The following is a 19,136-nucleotide window of genomic DNA, read 5'->3' on the forward strand; positions in this document are numbered from 1 at the left end:
CTGATGCACTTTAATCAGTGGCAAAGAAGCTGCTAATAAGCCTAAAATTAAATCCCTTTTTATATTTGTTTTGCAAAGACACAAATTTTTTAGTATTAAAAAAAAAAAAAAAACACAACCTGTTATGGATGAGCAAACAAGGAACAGACAAAGCCTAGTCCATGCAGAAGTGGTGCTTGGTCTTACCTTACAAAATGTGATTGAGGAACAGATTTACATGTAGGTATAAAAAACTTCATCATTAGTGTCTCATTCAGTGTAGCACATAGTTTGAACAGTGAATTTGTATATTGTCATTCCACTGTTACATGGTATCTGGTATGATATACTTTGATTTTTCTTTGGTTTTAGCCTTCTCAAGAAGAACAACTCGGTGCTTGTGTCTCAGGCCCTCCAAGTACCAGCACATCTGCCTTGAACAGCTTGGTGGCCTCTTGTGCATCAGCAGTTGGTGTGAGAGTAGCTGCTACATATGAAGCTGGAGCATTGTCTCTGAAGAAAGTAATGAACTTTTATGGCACATCTTCAAGTGAAGTGGGATCTCAATCTGGCAGTGGTTCCCCAGGGCCTGAAGGTCTGAAAGACAGTCGAGAAGAGCAGGTCAGACTGGAATCCATGCAAGGAAAGAAGAGTTCCAGTTTAGTAGATATTAGAGAGGAGGAATCTGAAGGAGTGAGCCGAAGACTTTCCCTGCCTGGCTTGTTGTCACAAGGTAAGAGAGTGTGTTGGGAAAGCCAAGAGACTGGAAAAATTATAATACTGTAAAGGGTTGTAACTGAAGACACAACACACTTGGATGTAAACTTAATCCTCTACTAAAGGTGTTTGTGAATTATAAACTATATTTAAGGACCTGAAGATGGGGGAGAGGGGAAGGCTAGCAAATATTGGATCCTAATAAAATCAAAAGCATAGTGGGCTTAGGAATGTTCTTCATAGTAAAGTAGGCTCACTGGTAGATTTGGATATCTTTTACAAAATGACCTGAGATGACTAACTGCCTTTCATATCGGTTGCATAGCAGGTAAGATCTGTGTGGCCCGTGATCCCTACTGCATTGGCCTGGTTTTGAGACAGGAGCCTAGAAATATTCCAGTTCCAATTGCCAAACTTCAAAGCTAGTGAGCTTCTTCCCTTGCAAGTTTTAATGTTGTTAATCACTCTGAAGGCAGAGTTATATGGTTTAGTTCTATAGTGGTTCTGGATCTGAGAGGAGTTTTTAGGAGTTATTGGAATACTTATGTTCACTGCAAGGATATGCTTTCTTTCAAAATATACTTACTTTTACATAAAATTTGGTTTTGTTCATTTGCTTTAGTGTAACCACATAGTTTTCATATGCCCATTATTCTCTAATAGCATCTGAAACTTGCTTAGGACATATCTACTTTTAGCACACGTTGCTCCTGTGTATGAGTAATCTAGCTTCTTACACTTTAGCATTTGCTCTGAATCTTAATTAAGACCCCCTAGAGACTGCTTGATCAGTTATTTTGAATGACACTCTTCCTGTGTAAGATGCAGTCTGTGTAATGGTGTATTTATCTGAAATGATGAGCTGGGTTTTTTATTCTTGTTTTGTTTTTTTAAGCCTTAAGCATTGAGTCTTTTTTTTTTAGTTTCTCTTGGCTTGTTTTCAGTTTCCCCTAGGCTCTTACGGAAGGTAGGGCGGGCAAAAATGAGGACTGTGGCTCTGACTCCAACCTACAGTGGTGAGGCTGATGCTCTTTTACCATCTCTAAGAACGGAGGTATGGAGCTGGGGAAAGGGGAAGGAAGGACAACTAGGACATGGTGATGTTCTGCCAAGGTGAGATTTCTCTGAGAAAAGTTTCTTTATTCTGCAGGTCAGTAGGAAGTCTCGAGTAGTAAACTTTCTCAGAATTGGCCAACTGCCTTACTTTGGGTTCTTATTCTTTAAGTGGTCTGACCTCAGATCCTTCTAGTAACATGTTTTATGCTATATTCTTACTAAACTTAGGTCAGTCAGAACTTCTCCCTTGTAATTGCTGGGAGTTTTAATGAAATTTTGACTGTATTGTCCTAACTGGAGTGAGGTTCATCATCGATTTTTCGCCCTTCGGCATCTTTTTGACTAAGCTGGTTTATTGCCAAAAGATTCCGTGTACTTTTCTGTTTTCTCTAATGTGCTTGGGAAAAAATAAAACTTGGATTTTATTTCCGTGTTAGGAATTCCTCTGATAGTTTTTTGTTTTTTTTCCTTTATGGGTTCTGGGGATTGACAGGCTTCAGCCACTATGTGTGAAAAGTCTAGATGGCAAAGAAGTGATTCAGCTGTCTGCTGGTGGCCATCATTCCTTAGCACTCACTGCCAAATCCCAGGTACAAGTGATCATATAACTTATTGCTTATCTATGACATGGTTGTCAAGTTTGCTATTTTCTAGGTTTGTTTTTGTTTCTCTTGCTTCTAAATGTTTGTTCCCATTTGTGGGAAGAGAGTTGGAAGCACTGTGTTTAGTGGAGATTTAATTATATTTCTGCCTAACTTCAAGTCAGTCTTTAAAAATAATATTGATGACACATGCATGATGTGGTACCTTCCATTTCTGAATGTGAGAAGACATAATCTGAGAATATAGGAAGACAGTGGAGATTAGGGAAGTGCTTCTTGGTACATAAGCTTGATACCCTTGACTTGTGTCTGTTTGCACAGTTGATGTGTTGCACTACTACAATTCAGTATGTCTGTGTATATACTGTTACTTTCTGATGTCTGGCTATGTTCTGCGCAGGTGTATTCATGGGGCAGTAATACCTCTGGCCAGCTTGGTCACTTAAATTCCCCAACAACTGTCCCTCGTCTTGCAAAGGTACTTTCTGTTTTCTATATTTTTCTTCTTTCAGTTTAGGGCTTCTTCCAATAAGGGTGAGTGTAAAGTAATTTCTAAAAACTGATTTTGGTTATGGATCCATGTGCTATAAAGTAGTAGATTTGTTAATTCCTTTGATTTATAGTGTGACACTAATCCTTACATGAACTTGTGAAAATCTATGCAACAATTCATTTGCATAAACTTCAGCTGTTTTGGGGGGGAGGGATGGTCTTGCCTTTTTTTCTCCAATTTGACAGCTTTATCTTATAACCAAATTTCACTTCTGCCTTATCATTGGTTTCTCTGATATTAATGTTCCAATGATGAGACTTTTAATACCAAGGAACACTGTTTATTTTCTAAACAACTGCTCCTAGCATGTTTAGCTTTACTAGATCATGGCCGTATTTGTTATTCATCTGTGTATTTCTAGAGCTGTTAGTCATATCTTGCACAAAAATCAGTGCTGTTTTGGTAGTGGGCTTTTTGTCTGTTTTGAAATTTTCAGCACATTGAGTAAATAGCCAAATGATGATTTTGGGTTAGACCAGACCCCTGACTGTGTTTTCAGATGCTTGCCTGTCTTTGGAAAACTAGCTATAGAGTTTTCCTGTTTAGGCCTTATGCAAATAAATGTACAGCTGTCTCCCAAATTCATAGAATTCCCAGTTAAATAGAGAGGGAGATCAGTGTCCTAACTTTCATCAAGCCTACCTGAAGTCCATTTAAAAATAAAAATGGTTTATATTTTAAAGGCAGAAGATCAGCTGTTGTAAAGCAGAATGGAAAGAAAGTCCTTTTGAGCAAAACACAGGAAAAATATTTGTTAATGAGACATTGGTGTTGAAAAATGATGAGTTATTGCAATACTTTTGCATGTTGTCAGGTCTATTTCTTGCTTTTGTGGCCAGAAGCATTGAGAACTCTCCTCTCCTTCCAGCCTCAGGCGATGATTTTTTTTTTTTAATGTCTTTTCCTCCCTCATGAATCTCAGGTGTTTGGTGATGGTGTTTGGAGTACAGCAGCAGGACCAGATTATTCCCTGTTCTTAACAGATGAGGAAGACTTCCAACCTGGATTATATTACAGTGGCCAGGAGACAACAGAAAATAATTTATATGAAAATAACTGTACGAAGAGTCCAGTTCTGTTACTATCCTGTAGTAAGGTGAGTGGTGTTTCCTTTAAGTTAGTGCAATCCTACTGATAACTTTTGAAATGGCACAGTGCAGGTTCTTCAGCTAGCTTTAAGGGTGTCTTGTCAAGGAACTTGTTCCTTGTAGTCAAACCAGGAGCACAGCTGCATGGGGCAGGCACGAGGCCTCTTAGTGTTGTTCTTTTCCCTGCCTGTTTCTTGTCTTTCCTTGTGTTTGAGGGGAAGGGAGGTGCTTCCAATGTCTCTAATCCATTTCCTCCAATATGTGCATGTTGCAGAAGTGCACCCTCATATCATGTTTCCACCTTCTTCATGAGTTTATTCTTTGGTGCCATTGCTCTTCATTTTTTCCTGTTTCTTGAGTGACTGAGGGCATTGCCTCCTTGTGCCCTGGCTCTATATTGTGTTCTGTTTCCTATTTGTGAGTGGGTGGAAGGGTCCCCCTGAGTTCTGGACCATCTCCTTCCCCCACCCCTGGCCTTTCTTGCAGGTATAAAGGAGGAACGGAGCAAAGGCACCAAAAAGTGCATTCCCATATTTATGGGAGAGAGGAAGTGCCCCTATTCAATTTTCATTACCAAGCTGAATCTCACTGTAGCTGTCCTAAAGTTGGTATGAAGTGGGGGACTGTGTGTTCTGACTCCACATCCTGCTGCAAGCTCTTTCGTTTCAGACCAACCTGAGTTTAAGGTAGCAGGCAGGAGACAGGCGAGGTAGAAGGTACCTCTTTGTTTCTCAGCTGTTCTCATCTCATTGCTGCTTCCCTAGATCTAGCAGCACAGCAACTGGAGAGTGGTTTTGAGGAGCGTGCATATACACTTGTGTTTTTTCTGAGAGATTGTTGCTAGCCATTCCCTTCCCTTCTATTACAGGGTGGCACATCCGTCATGGGATGGTCTAACAGACTATTTAGTTGGCTTTTGCATGCCATAATTGCCCTCTGGGTTGTTTATTGAACACTTCTGGCTCAGTGTTTCTGAGGAATCCTCTATTCAACAACAAAGAAAATAAAAGCAGAACTCAAACACTGAGTTACTTTACAGTATTGCATGTGAAGCAGAATTAATGAGGAGTCAGAGTGTATCAGTGGTACTTGTGCAAACTTTAGAGAAAAATTTTGCTTCCTACAACTGTGACTATAATACAGGTAGTACTACTCCGGTTTTTTGGAACAGTAATATTGCTCTTCTTAATTGACATTAAGTTCAGAGTAATCGTAAATATTAAACCCTTGTAATCCTTGCTTCCTAGCTGTAAGGAGAAATAGCTGATGTGACAATATTAGTTAGTATCAATATTGTTGATATATGCATAAAGAAATATATTGCAGTTCTAAGTGACTGAACTCGTCATTATCTCTTACATGAGTAACAGCTGTGTGAGCTGTCTTAAAAGATGGTCCATTTGTTGCTTCTTAGGCTGTGTCAATACTAGGAAAATGAACAGCATTGATTATAAATGTTTCTTCTACTTATCACTCTTTTATTAAGCCAGTATTGAATGGATTGCTTGTCATTGTGGATAACTGACACTTACTGTTACTTAGCCCTAATAAAGATCTTTTATTCTGTATCATTCTAATTTTAAATTGGAAGGTAAAAAGAAAAATATTAAAGCTGCTTTTTTTCTTCTTTTGCCCTTTCAGATAGGGTACATAAGCAATGTGATAGCTGGTGGGAAAAACTGTTTGGTCTTGGTAGACAAAAACATAATGGGATATATTGCCAGTTTGCATGAGTTGGCCTCTACTGAGAGAAGATTTTATTTTAAACTGAGTGAGATCAAATCTCAGGTTCTTAGACCTCTTCTAGGTTTAGGTAAGAACTTCTTTTAACATGTTCTTTGTTATCATTTCCCTTAAGTTCTACAATAACTTCTTTATTCAAAATTTCAAAATAATTTTTTATTTTAAAGATAAAGCTAAGATCTTATTCCTATTTCCTGTTTGGAGCTATTAGTGAAATACAGCTGCATTTTGACATCTGCATTATGTTATTAGCATTTGCACTTTCCTAACTGTTCCATAACTTAATGGTTTGAGCCATATTTAGTCCAAAAATCACTGAATTCCTGATTCTGAATAATGTTGCCAGGAAGTGAAACTGCTGATAAAACATTGAAATAGTAGTGTGGGGTAATTCTCCTTATTAATGGGTGCTCTTCTCTTGTAAAGTAAGCTAAATTGCTTTTTGTTATGTTGCAGATAACTTGGGCAATGCAAATACAATCCAGTTGTTGCAGGAAATGGCGAGCAGGTTCAGCAAGTTATGCTATCTCATTGGTCAACATGGAGCTTCTTTAAGTAGTTTTCTTCATGGAGTAAAAGAAGCCAGGAGCTTGGCCATCCTGAAGCATTCCAGTCTCTTCTTGGATAGTTACACTGAGCAAGTATCTAGTTCTCTCTCATCCTGAGTCTCTGCAAGTTTAATCTACTGACCAGAATCTTGAGTTAGGGAGAAGCAATCATAAGAAAAACAGCATAAGAAACTATCTTGCAAATTATATTCTTGCAATTTAAAATTTATGGAGGAAATTACATAGAGAGGAATCCACTTTGTACTGAGCTATATATTTCAAGATCTTGGTTAGCAGAGTGTACTGCGCAGTTTTGGCTTTCCTAATACAAAATTCTGTGTAGAAACTCTTTTTTTGGCTGTTGCTTATATATCTTATAGAATGACATAATTGTTACTTAATTAGGATATTGTAATACAATGTAGTAGAGCAGTTATTGCTAGGCTACTAAGTAAAGCTGTCTTTGGGATTTATTGTGGTTACAAAATGCCTTACCAAAACTTAAGTAAAAATTGCATCCTAGAAGAACAGTTCTTCTGTCCTAGTATTTGCCAATAACTGTCATTACACCTTTCACCCGGAAGCTCAAGCTGCTCTAATGCCCAGAATTAAGTCTGAATTGTTACGGTTACTATATTTATGCGCTTAGTTGGTTTGGGAGGTAAAATCTATGTGATTAAGCTGTCTGATGTCTTTGTCCTCAATAACATTTGTAGCTACTGGATAATTAGCAGAGGTCTCAACATATTTAATTCCTACAGGCTTTTGTGAAAATACTGGCTTGATAGAGGGGGAGAACCTAAAAATGTCCTCTGAATGTAATCTCAATTACTAGACTTCTGAAAATCCATATGGGAACAAAATTTCAGAGTCACAAACTTCACTTGCTATGCAGTAGTCTTTTGAATATGCAGTAAGTTGTAAACTTTTTTTTAACCCAACAAGTTTATCAAATGAGGTATTTGTAATTGTAGGCAGGTATTCTCTCCCCTTCTTGCTATCTCTCTGATTTCAGTTCTTTTTTTGTAACTTGGATTTCCAGAGCTGATTCTCATTATTGCTCAGAATAGAAGGGTTTTCTTAATTTCATTTTTCTTGTCCCTGTCAAAGATTGAAATATCTGTTTTCTGTTGTCTTTGTTATTGCCTATCTTCTGCTGTCCTTCTTTGTTTACTTAATGCTTTACACATTTCTGTGTATGGCATCAAAACCTATGTGTGCTCCTCAGTGTAGTATCTGAGCATCTTCCCAGGGTCCATCAAGCAACACAAGTACTATCTGTTAATTGTGTTGAACTGAGACCTCTCTCCTTGGAGAAACGTGTTGTGAATTACTTTTTTATGGTTTTCTTTTTTGGGTAGGGAAGAAGTAAGAGGTAGAGTGGTGACTAGCAGGAAAAAGAAATTCCCATCCTGAAGATAAATAGAAGCTAGCAGCACTAGTCTGTAGAAACAGATGAGCTGTTCTGTATGTGCCCATATTTGGGGAAAACCCCAAAATTCAAAGGGGGGAAACTCCAAAGTTTCTGTTGCAAAGTAATCTCTCTGCATTGTACTAGTGGCAGCAGAAAGGTGGAAGAGTAATGCGTGTCCTACCTTCCATATGGAAAGTGAATACTAAGTGTTCCACTAACATTGAGTAGCTCAGTGTTTAATATTTTCTCAAGTAGTTAGACTTCTATAGTAAAATGTACAGATCTCGTTGGTAAACTGTTGAAATGTCAACTGTTGTAATTTCCCAGAGATGTTTTTAGTTTGAAACTGAAGCTGTCTTTTCTTTCTTGTTTTAGGTATTGCACTTCAGTAACAAACTTCCTGGTGATGGGAGGGTTTATGCTCCTTGCAAAGCCAGCAATGTAAGAAAACCTTTACCATTATTTGCTAGTTGATCAAAAACTCCAAATAATTGTACTTTGAAGAATTGTATGTGTATATGTGTGCATGTATGTAGTAACAAGCATGTGGTAACTCAGTCTCAGTGTATTTGAGTGCACTAATTTCTTTTCCATCAGAGGGAGAAAGTCGCTTGCTCTCAAATGTGATAACAATTTGAGTTTAAATGCTGCTGAATGAGTTCAGTTGCTTTATCTTGAAGGTGGAGAAAGGAGGGAAAAAAGCATAAAGGGTAATTTCCGTGAAATCTAAATAAGTACATCAGATAATGATTCTTGAAAGCTTAGTCTTGAGGTTAAATTTACATCATCTATTCAGTGTTTGCTGATACTTTATCCTTTCAAATATTGCTGTAAAAAACACAGACAGCAAACTCCCTTTAAGAATTAAGAGTAGATGATACTAATTCTGTTTAGTTTGAATTCTCTAAATTTACAGAAGTGCTCTAAAATGACACAAAAATACAGCACAACATTTTTGCACAAGTATCCTCTATGCCTCTCAAAGATGCTTTACTCTGTTTCATGTATGAATGCTCAGAGCATTAAATAAATGCTCTGTCTTGAGGCCAGAGGCAATATCTTTGAAGTTGATAGGTCTCAGAGTAAAGCCTTTTCTCAGTTAAACAATATTTTTGTCTAGAAAATAAAGTAATGGTACTGTGCATCTTTCACCCTAGTGCTGTGAAAAAGTTGTTGCGATGAAGAGTTTGTTAATTGATGTCTGTGGAATTGCATTCTCTCCTAAATTCAATAATATCTGAGTTATTCTCTTAAAGCTGTTTATAGAGTGCTTTGAACATAGCATGAGCAATGTTATTGGAAGTTCTTTGAAATGCCAAGGTACCTAATGCAAGAAATCCTTGGTACCTGAGGACCAGTGCCAATGGCTAAATCTTACTGCAGAGTGATACCAACAGTCTTGTTTTTAGGGTGAATTACAGCAAGTCTGAGTTCAAGTTACAGCATTGCAACTAAGTATAAGTTTGTTTATAATTAGTGCTAAAAAGTTTTGGATGCAGAAACTACTCATACTGAATTCTTCACATCAGGTGTCACTGTTGTGTGTGATGGCTTCTCCTACTGCAACCAGGGTCTCATTAGGCAAATAACACTTTTTCAAGTTCTGAAACTTCAGAGCGGAGGTGTTTTAGAAGTTTTGTTCTGTTACTTGCAATGGGAAGATGAGAATATCTTTGCAGATAATGATTCTATGTTTAGAATATGCATCCCCTTCCCCCCCCCCCCCCCCCCGAGGGATACTGTCTCAGGCAGTGGTTAGTGATGTCAGCTTGTCTCTTATGGATATTCTGCAATGTGAATTTGTTACAAGTAGTCCCAACTTTTTTAAAGTGCTAGTTTCAGTAAGTCTTCACTGTTGGCAGGTTTTTGGGGTATTTCATCTGAAAGAGTAGACAAGACCTATAATTGTTATGAATCTATTATTATATGATACTTTCTGTAGAGAGACCCCCATGTGAGGATCTCAAAGCACTTTAAAAATGCAAACCATCCAGATTGTTAAATTTGCAAGTAAGAAATATGGTCTTCTCTCTAAAAAGGACTTTGTTCCTGATGCTTGTTGAACAAGAGTTCTTAAATCTCATTAGCAGGCCTAGACAAGGTACATGAGTTTGATGTGTGAAATGGCATCTTACTAATCATGTAGAACTCCTAGGGACCCTGCTGAGCAATTCTCCAAGGTGTTTTTTTTGTCCCTGGGGCTTGCTTTCTCAGCCTCACTTGGTTCTTGTAGCTTGCAGTTCTGATGCTTCTCAGCTGGATGTGTATTAATGCAAATGTGTGTCATATATGCCAGCACATGTGTGCACACAGACATGATGAAGGAGAGGGGAAAAAATAGGTTTGTTTTCCTTTTAGTGAAGAATTCCTGGTTTTGTGTGCTAATACACTGTCTTCAGAATCATTTCCCTCTTCTTCTCTGAACTAGATTAGTTCTCCCTCTTGGAAATCAGACTGAGGATTGAACAGATTTCCTGCCTTTCTTTGAGGTAGGATGTAATTTTTCTAGTTAGGGGAAAAACTGCTTAGTTTCCTTGAACAACAGGGGTGGGAAAGAGATGATTTGGATATACTTAGGGAAGCGCACTGAAGCGAAGTTAAGATTCTTTTAGGCCATCTCATATGAATCTGTCAACAGTGTTAGAAACTCACTCTGACTTACTCTAACAGAAATGGGGGAATCATTCCATCTGTCTTAGCTCTTTGACTAAGTGTTAAAGGGGAAAAAGGCAATTAGTTACTCTCCAAGTGGGGAAAACTAGTCAACTTTCTTCAACCAATTTAATGACTGAGCTTTGAGTAGAAGTTAACAAACAAGTCCTGTGTTGCAGTTGGCAGAGAGCTGCATGATTGTATTATAGTACTTCCTTAAAAATTGGGAATAGATTAATGAGCAGCATGCATTTGCCTTAATTTTTACTCATTTATAATCCAAAAAGGGCATTCTTTTCTAGTATCCCTGCTTGTGCATGTAAAACATCGCTTATGTCGAACTGTCTTTTTCTTCTTTTCTCCTTCTGTTCCCCCGTGATCCCATCATTTAGAGACTTCTTAAGTAAAAACCAGGAGCTGTTACAGAAACTGTCTGAGGTGAATGAGGAAAACACCCAGCTAGTGGAAGTTCTAAATGCTCTGTTTTTCATGCCATTTGGACGACTTCATAATTATGCTAGAACTTTGCTAAAGCTTGCTACATGTTTTGAAGTGGTAAGCTGTCTTTTGTTATTTATAACTGAATAAATATACATGTGAAACTTACAGCTCAGAACTAACTGTGTGCAGCAAGTGCCAGGTAATTAGAAGTAGCTTAGTCTGCAGCAAAGCTACCTCAAACTTATGTTTGCTTGAGGGAAAGATCGTACACATTTACTTGCATGTTCTTACACACGCTTGCACATATCATGTGACAGGCAGAAATTTGTTAGCCTGTCATAACTTGTTTTTGTCTGAGCTCTTAATCGCAAATATATTTTGCTTGCCTGTTCATCAACTCCATCTGGCATCATTAGCATAGTGATCCTTGGCTTTAGTATTGTACTAAAAATAGTGAATAAATATTGGGTAGACTTTTGTCAGTTAAGCATATATAATTTCTTTCTTTTGAAAGAAAAGATGACTAACTAGGAACAATAGCTACTTGATCATTCATCCCAATATAGTCATTTAAAGTATTAGTGTTTCTTCAGCTACAGCTTGTTAAGCTGCCAGTGATGAAGAATTATTAACATAAAATGTTTACATGATTGCCTTTAATGTTCAGGGTACCTTTCTCGTAACACCCAACCCACCAGTAGGATATGTGACCAAGAAAATAACTTGGCTTCCTGTGTTAATCTAACCAGATGAGCTGTTGTACATTCAGTGCTGATTTAAGAAAATGGACTGTTGCATTGAAGCTTGGTTAGTGTTGTTGGTACATGTCCTCAGAAACTCTCTCAGGACTGTCTTTACTTTATGCCTTATAGGCATCTCCAGAATACCAAAAGTTGCAGGATTCTAGTTCTTGTTATGAGAGCCTTGCTGTCCACCTTAGCAGAAAAAGGAAAGAAGCAGAATACACACTGGGCTTCTGGAAGACCTTTCCTGGGAAAATGACGGTATGATGATATTTATCAGTCCATTAGCAGCTGGAATTGCTTGCTGTTAGCATTATACCATGTGTGTCTACTGATGCTACTGTCCCAGTTGCACTCTTCATTCTTAATGTTCTTGCTGTAGTACTCCAACTTTAGAAAGGTTTGACCCTTACTATGAAAGACAGCACTGACCTTCAGTCAAAATCGGTTTAAAAAAAAAAAAAAAAAAAAATCTGTGATTTTATTTTTAACCCTACCTGTAGGATTCCTTGCGGAAGCCAGAGCGTCGTTTAATCTGTGAAAGCAGCAATCGGGGGCTGTCCCTACAGCATGCTGGGAGATTCTCCGTAAACTGGTTCATTCTCTTTAATGATGCTCTGGTGCATGCTCAGGTAAGGCTACTTGTTTCCTGGAGCAAAAGCTTTTTCTGCTTCAAACAACATCACGTGTTTTTCATATAGCAAAGGGAAGGGTTTTGTACCATTCACTGCAGCGTTGTTTGAACACGTAAGTGATAATGTTTTCATGGTTCCACATAACATTGAAATGATCTATTAACAGGTATTTGTTTGCTATTGCCCTGTGGCTGGCATGGTTTCTGTTAGCTACTTCTGTGAGCAAGGTGCATAGGAGGAACCTGTAATACTCTATTTTCCTTAGTCTTCGAAGAGAAGAAAAAATTGTTTAGAGAAAAGTGCAGTGAGGGGTGTGGGAGAGCATGGATCTGTATTTGGTGAAGTTTCCTTTCTCCCTCCCTCCCTCTCTCCTTGCTTACAGTTCTCGACACACCATATTTTTCCCTTGTCCACACTGTGGGTAGAGGCTGTTTCAGAAGAAGCAGGCAATGTGTAAGTATTCTTATTTGTGGTGCTGAAATAATCAGATGTCTTGGGAGGGGAGGATGAGGGTTGTGTGACCAACTGAGCCAAGTTTTGTAAACTTGGAGCAGAATAGGATGCAATCACATCTACCCCCCTTTTTTTTTTGTGTCGGAAGGCTTTTGTTTTATTTATAGGCCTTAAAAAACAAACAAACAAAAAAACAAAGTCATATAAACACTGGAAAAAAAGTGGAGGCAAGAGGGAAGTGGGTAGTAATTTTTGGTTCTTTTTACTGCTGACTTTATACTAAAATGAACGCTACCTGGGGTGTGGGAGGGAAGCTACAGTATTCATGCTCTAAGGAACCTTGCCTTTTCTGGGATGAAATTTCGCTAGATTAAAATATGTGATTATTTTCTCTGTGTAGGAATGGTTTGAAGATTACAACTCCAGAAGAACAGTTTGTTCTTCTTTCTTCAACACCACAGGAAAAGGTAGGCGTATCTACAAATTTTGCATGGCTTCAGTGATATGAATGAAAGTTTTCTCTCCTACCCTGAAACCAAACAGGGAGAAACACTGCCTAATATTAACCAAGAATGAAGTCTTTTTGCAGATTGGTATGCTGTTTGGTCCTGTGCTTGACAGTAGCAATGTTACAATTTATAATACTGTACTGAGGAACACAAAGGAGATCATAGCAGTTGTCTTTAAAGGTGAGATTGAATACAAAGGCAGATGTTAACAAAATTCTGTGATTAAACGCTCTGTTTCAGACCAAGTGGTTGAGGGCAATAAGCCAAGCAGTGGATCAGGCCCTTAGAGGGACTTCAGACTTAATTCTACATGGAGCTGGTGGGAACATTCCACGACAGGAACCTCCCATTTCTCGTAGTGCCAAATACACCTTCTATAAAGACTCTCGACTTAAGGATGCCATGTATAATGGGAGATGGCTTTCGGGGAAACCCCATGGCAGGTAAAAATATTAGAACTTCATGGTTCAAAAACAAAATTAAGTGGTTGCTGCATCAATAAGAAGTAGATCTACTCACAGAAAGCATATGTGAAGTGCTAAGTGAACTGATTAACTGGTGTATATATATATGGCTTTACGTATTTTCCAGAGGAATCCTTAAGTGGGCAGATGGCAGAATGTACTCTGGGACTTTCCGAACTGGACTGGAGGATGGGTAAGATCTGCTACTTGCAGAGACAAAGGGCAAGAAATATAATTTACTATAGGAGAAAACAAGTTCTTTTAATTAAAGGTTTTGCAATAAGTCTCATTGAATCAGCATTATGCACATTAACAAAATATAGATATCTATCCATCTATATATATAGATACAGATAGAAACATTTGTACTTTATCCAGAGGTATATTCACCTTCACAACAGACTCTATTGCTTGCTAAAAATTTGCCCTTTCATAAAAACTAAAATTAACTTGGCTAATCAGCTGCACAGTAGAAGGAGGGAATGGTAAAACCTTCAAGGAGAGAAAAATGGGGAGGAAGGGTGTAAATTCCTAACAGAGAAACCTGAAAAAAAGTCTAGAGTCAATTTTTCTCTATAGGTTAACTATTAACTTTCTCTGTGTCCACTATTATTTCAAAAGGTCCGGTATCTGTATTTTATTCACCTTGCTGGAAAATGCAATGCCTTTCCTATAATGTAGTGATGCATCTTCCCTAACATTCTCCTTTCTGAAAATATTAGAAGGAGATGCATGTGAAAAAAAACCACACACACACACACCTTGAGAATGAAGGCTGAGGGTTGGGATGATGGAAAGAAAACAAATAAGGGTATGTGATCCTGTTGACTAAGATAAACTAATATAGAGGACTTTGAAAATAGGATGACTTGGAGTCCCAGACACTCACAAGTTGCTATCTTGTGAAATGAAAAGATTGTTTTAAAGCAAATTAATTTTTTTTTATACAGCTTGAATTAATCCATGCATTTCACTGCTAAAAGTCTGCTTAGGGCATTATTGAGGCTAAGAGCTTAACATTTTTCCAAAGGCATTTTTGTATGAATCTTGTGAACAAATGTGTCTGTACTGGGAAGGATATAAAAATATGAGGAGTCCTATTGGCTTCCAGCAATAATCTTTAAGTATTCAGTTGGAGGGGAAATTGAAACGCGGTCAGGCTACAGACAGCTTTTTAAAATGTGGCTTAGCTATTGGCGTATGTCTAACCATAAACCAGATCAGAGCTTTGATCATTTGTGACTAATAATAAATGTAAGTAACAGTGATGTTATAAGGGCTGTTGGAGACAAAACCTTTACAAAAAGTTCCCTAGCATAAACAAACTGATTGGTATTCAGCAGTAATTACTAGGATTATCAAATGCATATACTTGTATTTTGGCATGGGTGCTATAGTCTCAGTGCTCCACAACAGTAGTGTGTTAGTGGGGTAGGCATGCTCTCAGGAGCACCTGTGTAGCAGTGGATTAGTCTCTTCAGAAGACTAAAACAAACAAGTTGTGTTTGTCATTCTTTCTTGGCATACTGATAATCTGAGCAATTTTATGCCACTGTTTGAACATAATTGGAAGCTAGAATCTTTTTTATTTTAACTTTCTCTGTAGCAATATATGTTCTTGTCTTTCCCCAGAATATAGGTGTATTTGAGTTATCAAGACTTGAAGAAAGCAACAATTTTTTAAACTCAGCAAGACAACCAAGATAGAAGCAGATTTAGGATGTGAGAAGACTTTTAGCCTTTTGAAAGCTGAGAAAAACGCTGCAGTTCAGGAGAGGGAGGAGAGTTTATAACAGGACAAAACCAAAGAGGAGAAAAGCAATACATGCTCAACTGATGTAGTGATACTGAAATTCCTGCTTTCCCTTTTTTGAAAAATAAAAAATAATAGAATCTGTAACTGTTGTAGGTGAAGAGAAGCACTAAAAATAATATAGACTATTCTGATCGCAGAATGGGTTTGTGGTATGTATCTGTTTCTGTTTTGATGGAATGGATTAGTATTATAGCTGCTTGCGTTCCGTTCTCATGCATTGACAGGTATGGTGAATACAGAGTGCCAAACAAAGCATTGAACAAGGATGACCATTACGTGGGTTACTGGAAGGAGGGCAAGATGTGTGGGCATGGAGTCTACAGGTAATGCACAGAATTTGTGATTCCCGGATTGCAGAAGGCAAGAGGAATATGGAATCTAAGGGGGATGTGAACCTAACCTGAAATTTCAGCACTGAATTTTCATTAATCGTTTGGCACGCTGTTGACTTAGCAAGCTCCTGTATGTAGCTTTCTTGTTGCATTTCTAGACCTGTGATTATAGTTAGCTTGGCTTATTTTCTGCATTCCTTTTGGATGATTGCTCACAACGATGCTTGCACTGTGGTCTGTTACAAATCTCCATTCTAATGTTGCTACCACCTTTCAATAAGCAAGGATATTCTTTTCTTTTGAGAGATGAGTATAACATCTTAATGGCCTTGCTTGTTGGGGAGAAGGTGTTTTTAAATCAGCAAAGCATCAAAAGACTTTGCTTGTTTATATCCCAAATATGCTTTTAATCTGTTTTCTGCCCAGGTGTGGTTTAATGTAATTCCTAATCTGGAATTAAAAAAAAAAAAAAAAAAAAAAATTGTAGGAATTTTACTTACTCTCTCTTTCATTAAAGCTATGCTACTGGTGAGGTGTATGAAGGGTGTTTTCAGGATAACATGCGGCATGGGCATGGTCTACTGCGCAGTGGGAAGCTGACCTCTTCCTCTCCCAGTATGTTCATTGGACAGTGGACAATGGATAAGAAGAATGGTTATGGAGTTTTTGATGATATCACAAGGTAATGCTTTAGTTGCTCAAGTCCTCAAACACTGGTATGACGTACAATTGCAAAAATAGGAGGAAAGGACTTGATTGATAGTAGTGCAGTAGCATATGTGTCTTACATTTTTCTTCATTTAGTATTGTACTGGTCTTTCTGGATTGAAGGAGGTGATGATCTAAATCTGTCTAGAGGTTGCTTTTTAGTACTGCACCTGGAGTAAATGTGTTTTTGTTTTGCTTTGCTTCAGGGGCATGGGGATTCTTTGTTTTGTTTTTAACACCTTGCTTTCCTGTCATACTCCTGCCTGAAAACTGGCTCTGAATATGGTATCTCACTGGGGGATACTGTGTATGTCTTACAAATGCCATGAGAGGAGTATTTTCTCATCTCGGGCATATAAGACTGAGTTGTTCAGTGATCTAATACACAAGAACTAGGTAAACTTCAGCTCAAGTTCAGACATCCCATTGACTTACTCTGGCGGTGGGGGGAAGCTGCTTCCTCTCAGGGCAGATTAGTGAAATGGTGATTTAAGAACCAGAACTGCACAAAATAGTAGATGCTACCTGAGCATAGCTAAAAAAATACAGTCTGTCTTTTCAGTCACCAATTCAATGCTGATTTCTCCTTAAAAGAGAGCTTTCAGTGGGTGCTGAAGAAACTGTTTTAAGTTTAACTGAACTGAAAGCCCATTTATAAAGGAGAATAGCAAGAAGCCTTGAGAGAAAAAATATTTTCCAAACCAGACCTATTGTATCATCTCTGGGTATTTTCTGACCGCAATTTTGCATTTAGTTTTGATATGTGGTGGTGGTTGTTTTTGCACTGTAGTGCAAAGATGCTACCACATACATCTGTGTTGTGTGTGGGGGGTTTTAGGTGCCAACGAGTTGCCACTACATTTAGCAATTCTGGAGGGGATTGGACTGCCAGAAAAGCTTCCATCTCTTTAGTTTATCTTAGGCTAAAAACAAGTGTGGCATTTGCTTTCTATTCCTGACTTAAATATGAGTGAGTAGCTGTTATAGTATTTTTTCCTACCCTCAGAGGAGTAGGGTATATGCATGTTCATTGCCTAAGGATTCATTTTCTTCACGTCTTTTTCTTTGGCCCAGCCAAAGAAGGAATTGCTGCAACTCCGTTATAACTTTCTGTCACTATTGCAAACTAGTCATTTAAGCAAGCAGGACTGTCATATTTTCATCTTGGAAACTGAATATGCTGCATCTGGTCTCTTTAAGAAGCCCTCACTGAATAGAGACCTGTGTAGCTGGCATGCAGAATCAGGTTATGGGTCTGAACGGCTCGAAGATACCCCTTAAATTAGACTTGTTGCTGGGCTCACTCTCTTTACAATGAAAAATGCTTAACTTTTCTCACATACTGACAGCAAAATGCTCCATAATAGGTAGAGTTCTATTCAATAAGTCACTAATTTCCTTTTCAAAACAAACAAAAAAAGGCCATGGTAGGTTGGTTTTGTTTATTACTTAAATGGTGAAGCATCATGTCCTTTTTCAGGACAACTGGAAAGATGTGTTGTTTCAAAAGATTTGAGACTTGTGCTTAGTTTCAAACACTCTAACCTGATCTCTGTGGACTTACACTTGCAACAAAAGAATTTTAAGTAGTAGTCTGAAAGAGCTAGATGTTTCCATAAGAGAAACCTTTCATTGGCTAATCTGTTTCTATGGTATGAACTTTGTTCAGCAGTTACCCAGAAACCTTCTACAAGATGGCTTATTTCCTTATAATTTTTGTGCTCTAATAGTACATTCAAAAGGTCAGGTGTGACGACATTGGGAACTACGTAGGCCTTCCTTATATAGGGAATCATGAAAGGATTATATTTTCATTCTGTTGCAAAGAGTTGTCTTTTATTCCATTATGTCAATGAAATTAGATTGACAGACTCAAAGAAGTGCTGTATAACTTTTTCCTAATGACTTGTGTTATGGTCAAGTACCACAGTAAAGCCCAAGCAAGAAGGGATACGAATGTAATAGACTAATTATACTGTATTATTCCTTCTTCATTCTTCAGAGGAGAAAAGTATATGGGAATGTGGCAAGATGATCTCTGCCAAGGAAATGGTGTTGTAGTTACTCAGTTTGGACTGTATTATGAAGGGGCCTTCAGCACCAACAAAATGATGGTGAGTTGAATGCTGGGCTTCATCCTGTAGTGACTTGTCCTCTTAAGTGTGGCGGCTTTCTGGGCTAGATGAGTGGCAACACAAACAGTATATGCTAGACTTCCATTCTTCTAACCTTCTATTGTCCTATTTCTTTAAATTGCCTTTATAATCCCTGCTCTATTTTACCAGAACTACTACAGAAGTTGCTTTAAAAATATATATATTTTTTATTTATATATATATATATTTATTTATATATGTATTTTTTATTTTTATATATATATATTTTTTATTTTTTTATATATATATTTGCTGAGAACTAGTAACAGGTATTTCAGTGTATCTTTAGATCTGCAGTCTGGTGGTCTTTCACTGTAATTACTACTTTGTGTTGTTCATCCTTTTTCTCTCTAGGGAACTGGAATTCTGCTTTCAGAGGATGATACAGTCTATGAAGGGGAATTTGCAGATAACTGGACTCTGAGTGGAAAGGTTGGCATTACAATTTTCATTTGGAAACTTACTGTCTAAACAAGTTCTGTCTCCCTCCCCCCTTTCTCCCTTCCCCCCCCCCCTCAAATTTTTAT

The 19,136-nt window shown here is 37.9% G+C and overlaps 1 protein-coding gene across 2 annotated transcripts in view; it reads left to right on the top strand.

Annotated features, from left to right (window-relative positions):
- Window positions 1-19,136, top strand: part of ALS2 (alsin Rho guanine nucleotide exchange factor ALS2) — a 43,731-nt gene that overhangs the window by 11,832 nt on the left and 12,763 nt on the right. Inside the window, exons 5-23 of one of the 2 annotated variants that reach the window (XM_067298843.1) lie at window positions 352-712; window positions 1,641-1,809; window positions 2,246-2,342; window positions 2,755-2,832; window positions 3,830-4,003; window positions 5,637-5,808; window positions 6,195-6,375; window positions 8,076-8,141; window positions 10,745-10,907; window positions 11,666-11,797; window positions 12,040-12,168; window positions 12,554-12,624; window positions 13,025-13,091; window positions 13,374-13,576; window positions 13,725-13,790; window positions 15,638-15,736; window positions 16,263-16,427; window positions 18,456-18,567; window positions 18,964-19,041. In XM_067298843.1, coding sequence (XP_067154944.1) covers window positions 352-712; window positions 1,641-1,809; window positions 2,246-2,342; window positions 2,755-2,832; window positions 3,830-4,003; window positions 5,637-5,808; window positions 6,195-6,375; window positions 8,076-8,141; window positions 10,745-10,907; window positions 11,666-11,797; window positions 12,040-12,168; window positions 12,554-12,624; window positions 13,025-13,091; window positions 13,374-13,576; window positions 13,725-13,790; window positions 15,638-15,736; window positions 16,263-16,427; window positions 18,456-18,567; window positions 18,964-19,041 — 2,583 coding nt within the window. The remainder of the gene's footprint in view (window positions 1-351; window positions 713-1,640; window positions 1,810-2,245; window positions 2,343-2,754; window positions 2,833-3,829; window positions 4,004-5,636; window positions 5,809-6,194; window positions 6,376-8,075; window positions 8,142-10,744; window positions 10,908-11,665; window positions 11,798-12,039; window positions 12,169-12,553; window positions 12,625-13,024; window positions 13,092-13,373; window positions 13,577-13,724; window positions 13,791-15,637; window positions 15,737-16,262; window positions 16,428-18,455; window positions 18,568-18,963; window positions 19,042-19,136) is intronic. The other variant, XM_067298844.1, reaches the window with a different exon arrangement.

This window comes from Apteryx mantelli, chromosome 6, assembly GCF_036417845.1.
Source record: "Apteryx mantelli isolate bAptMan1 chromosome 6, bAptMan1.hap1, whole genome shotgun sequence".
NCBI lineage: Eukaryota > Metazoa > Chordata > Aves > Apterygiformes > Apterygidae > Apteryx > Apteryx mantelli.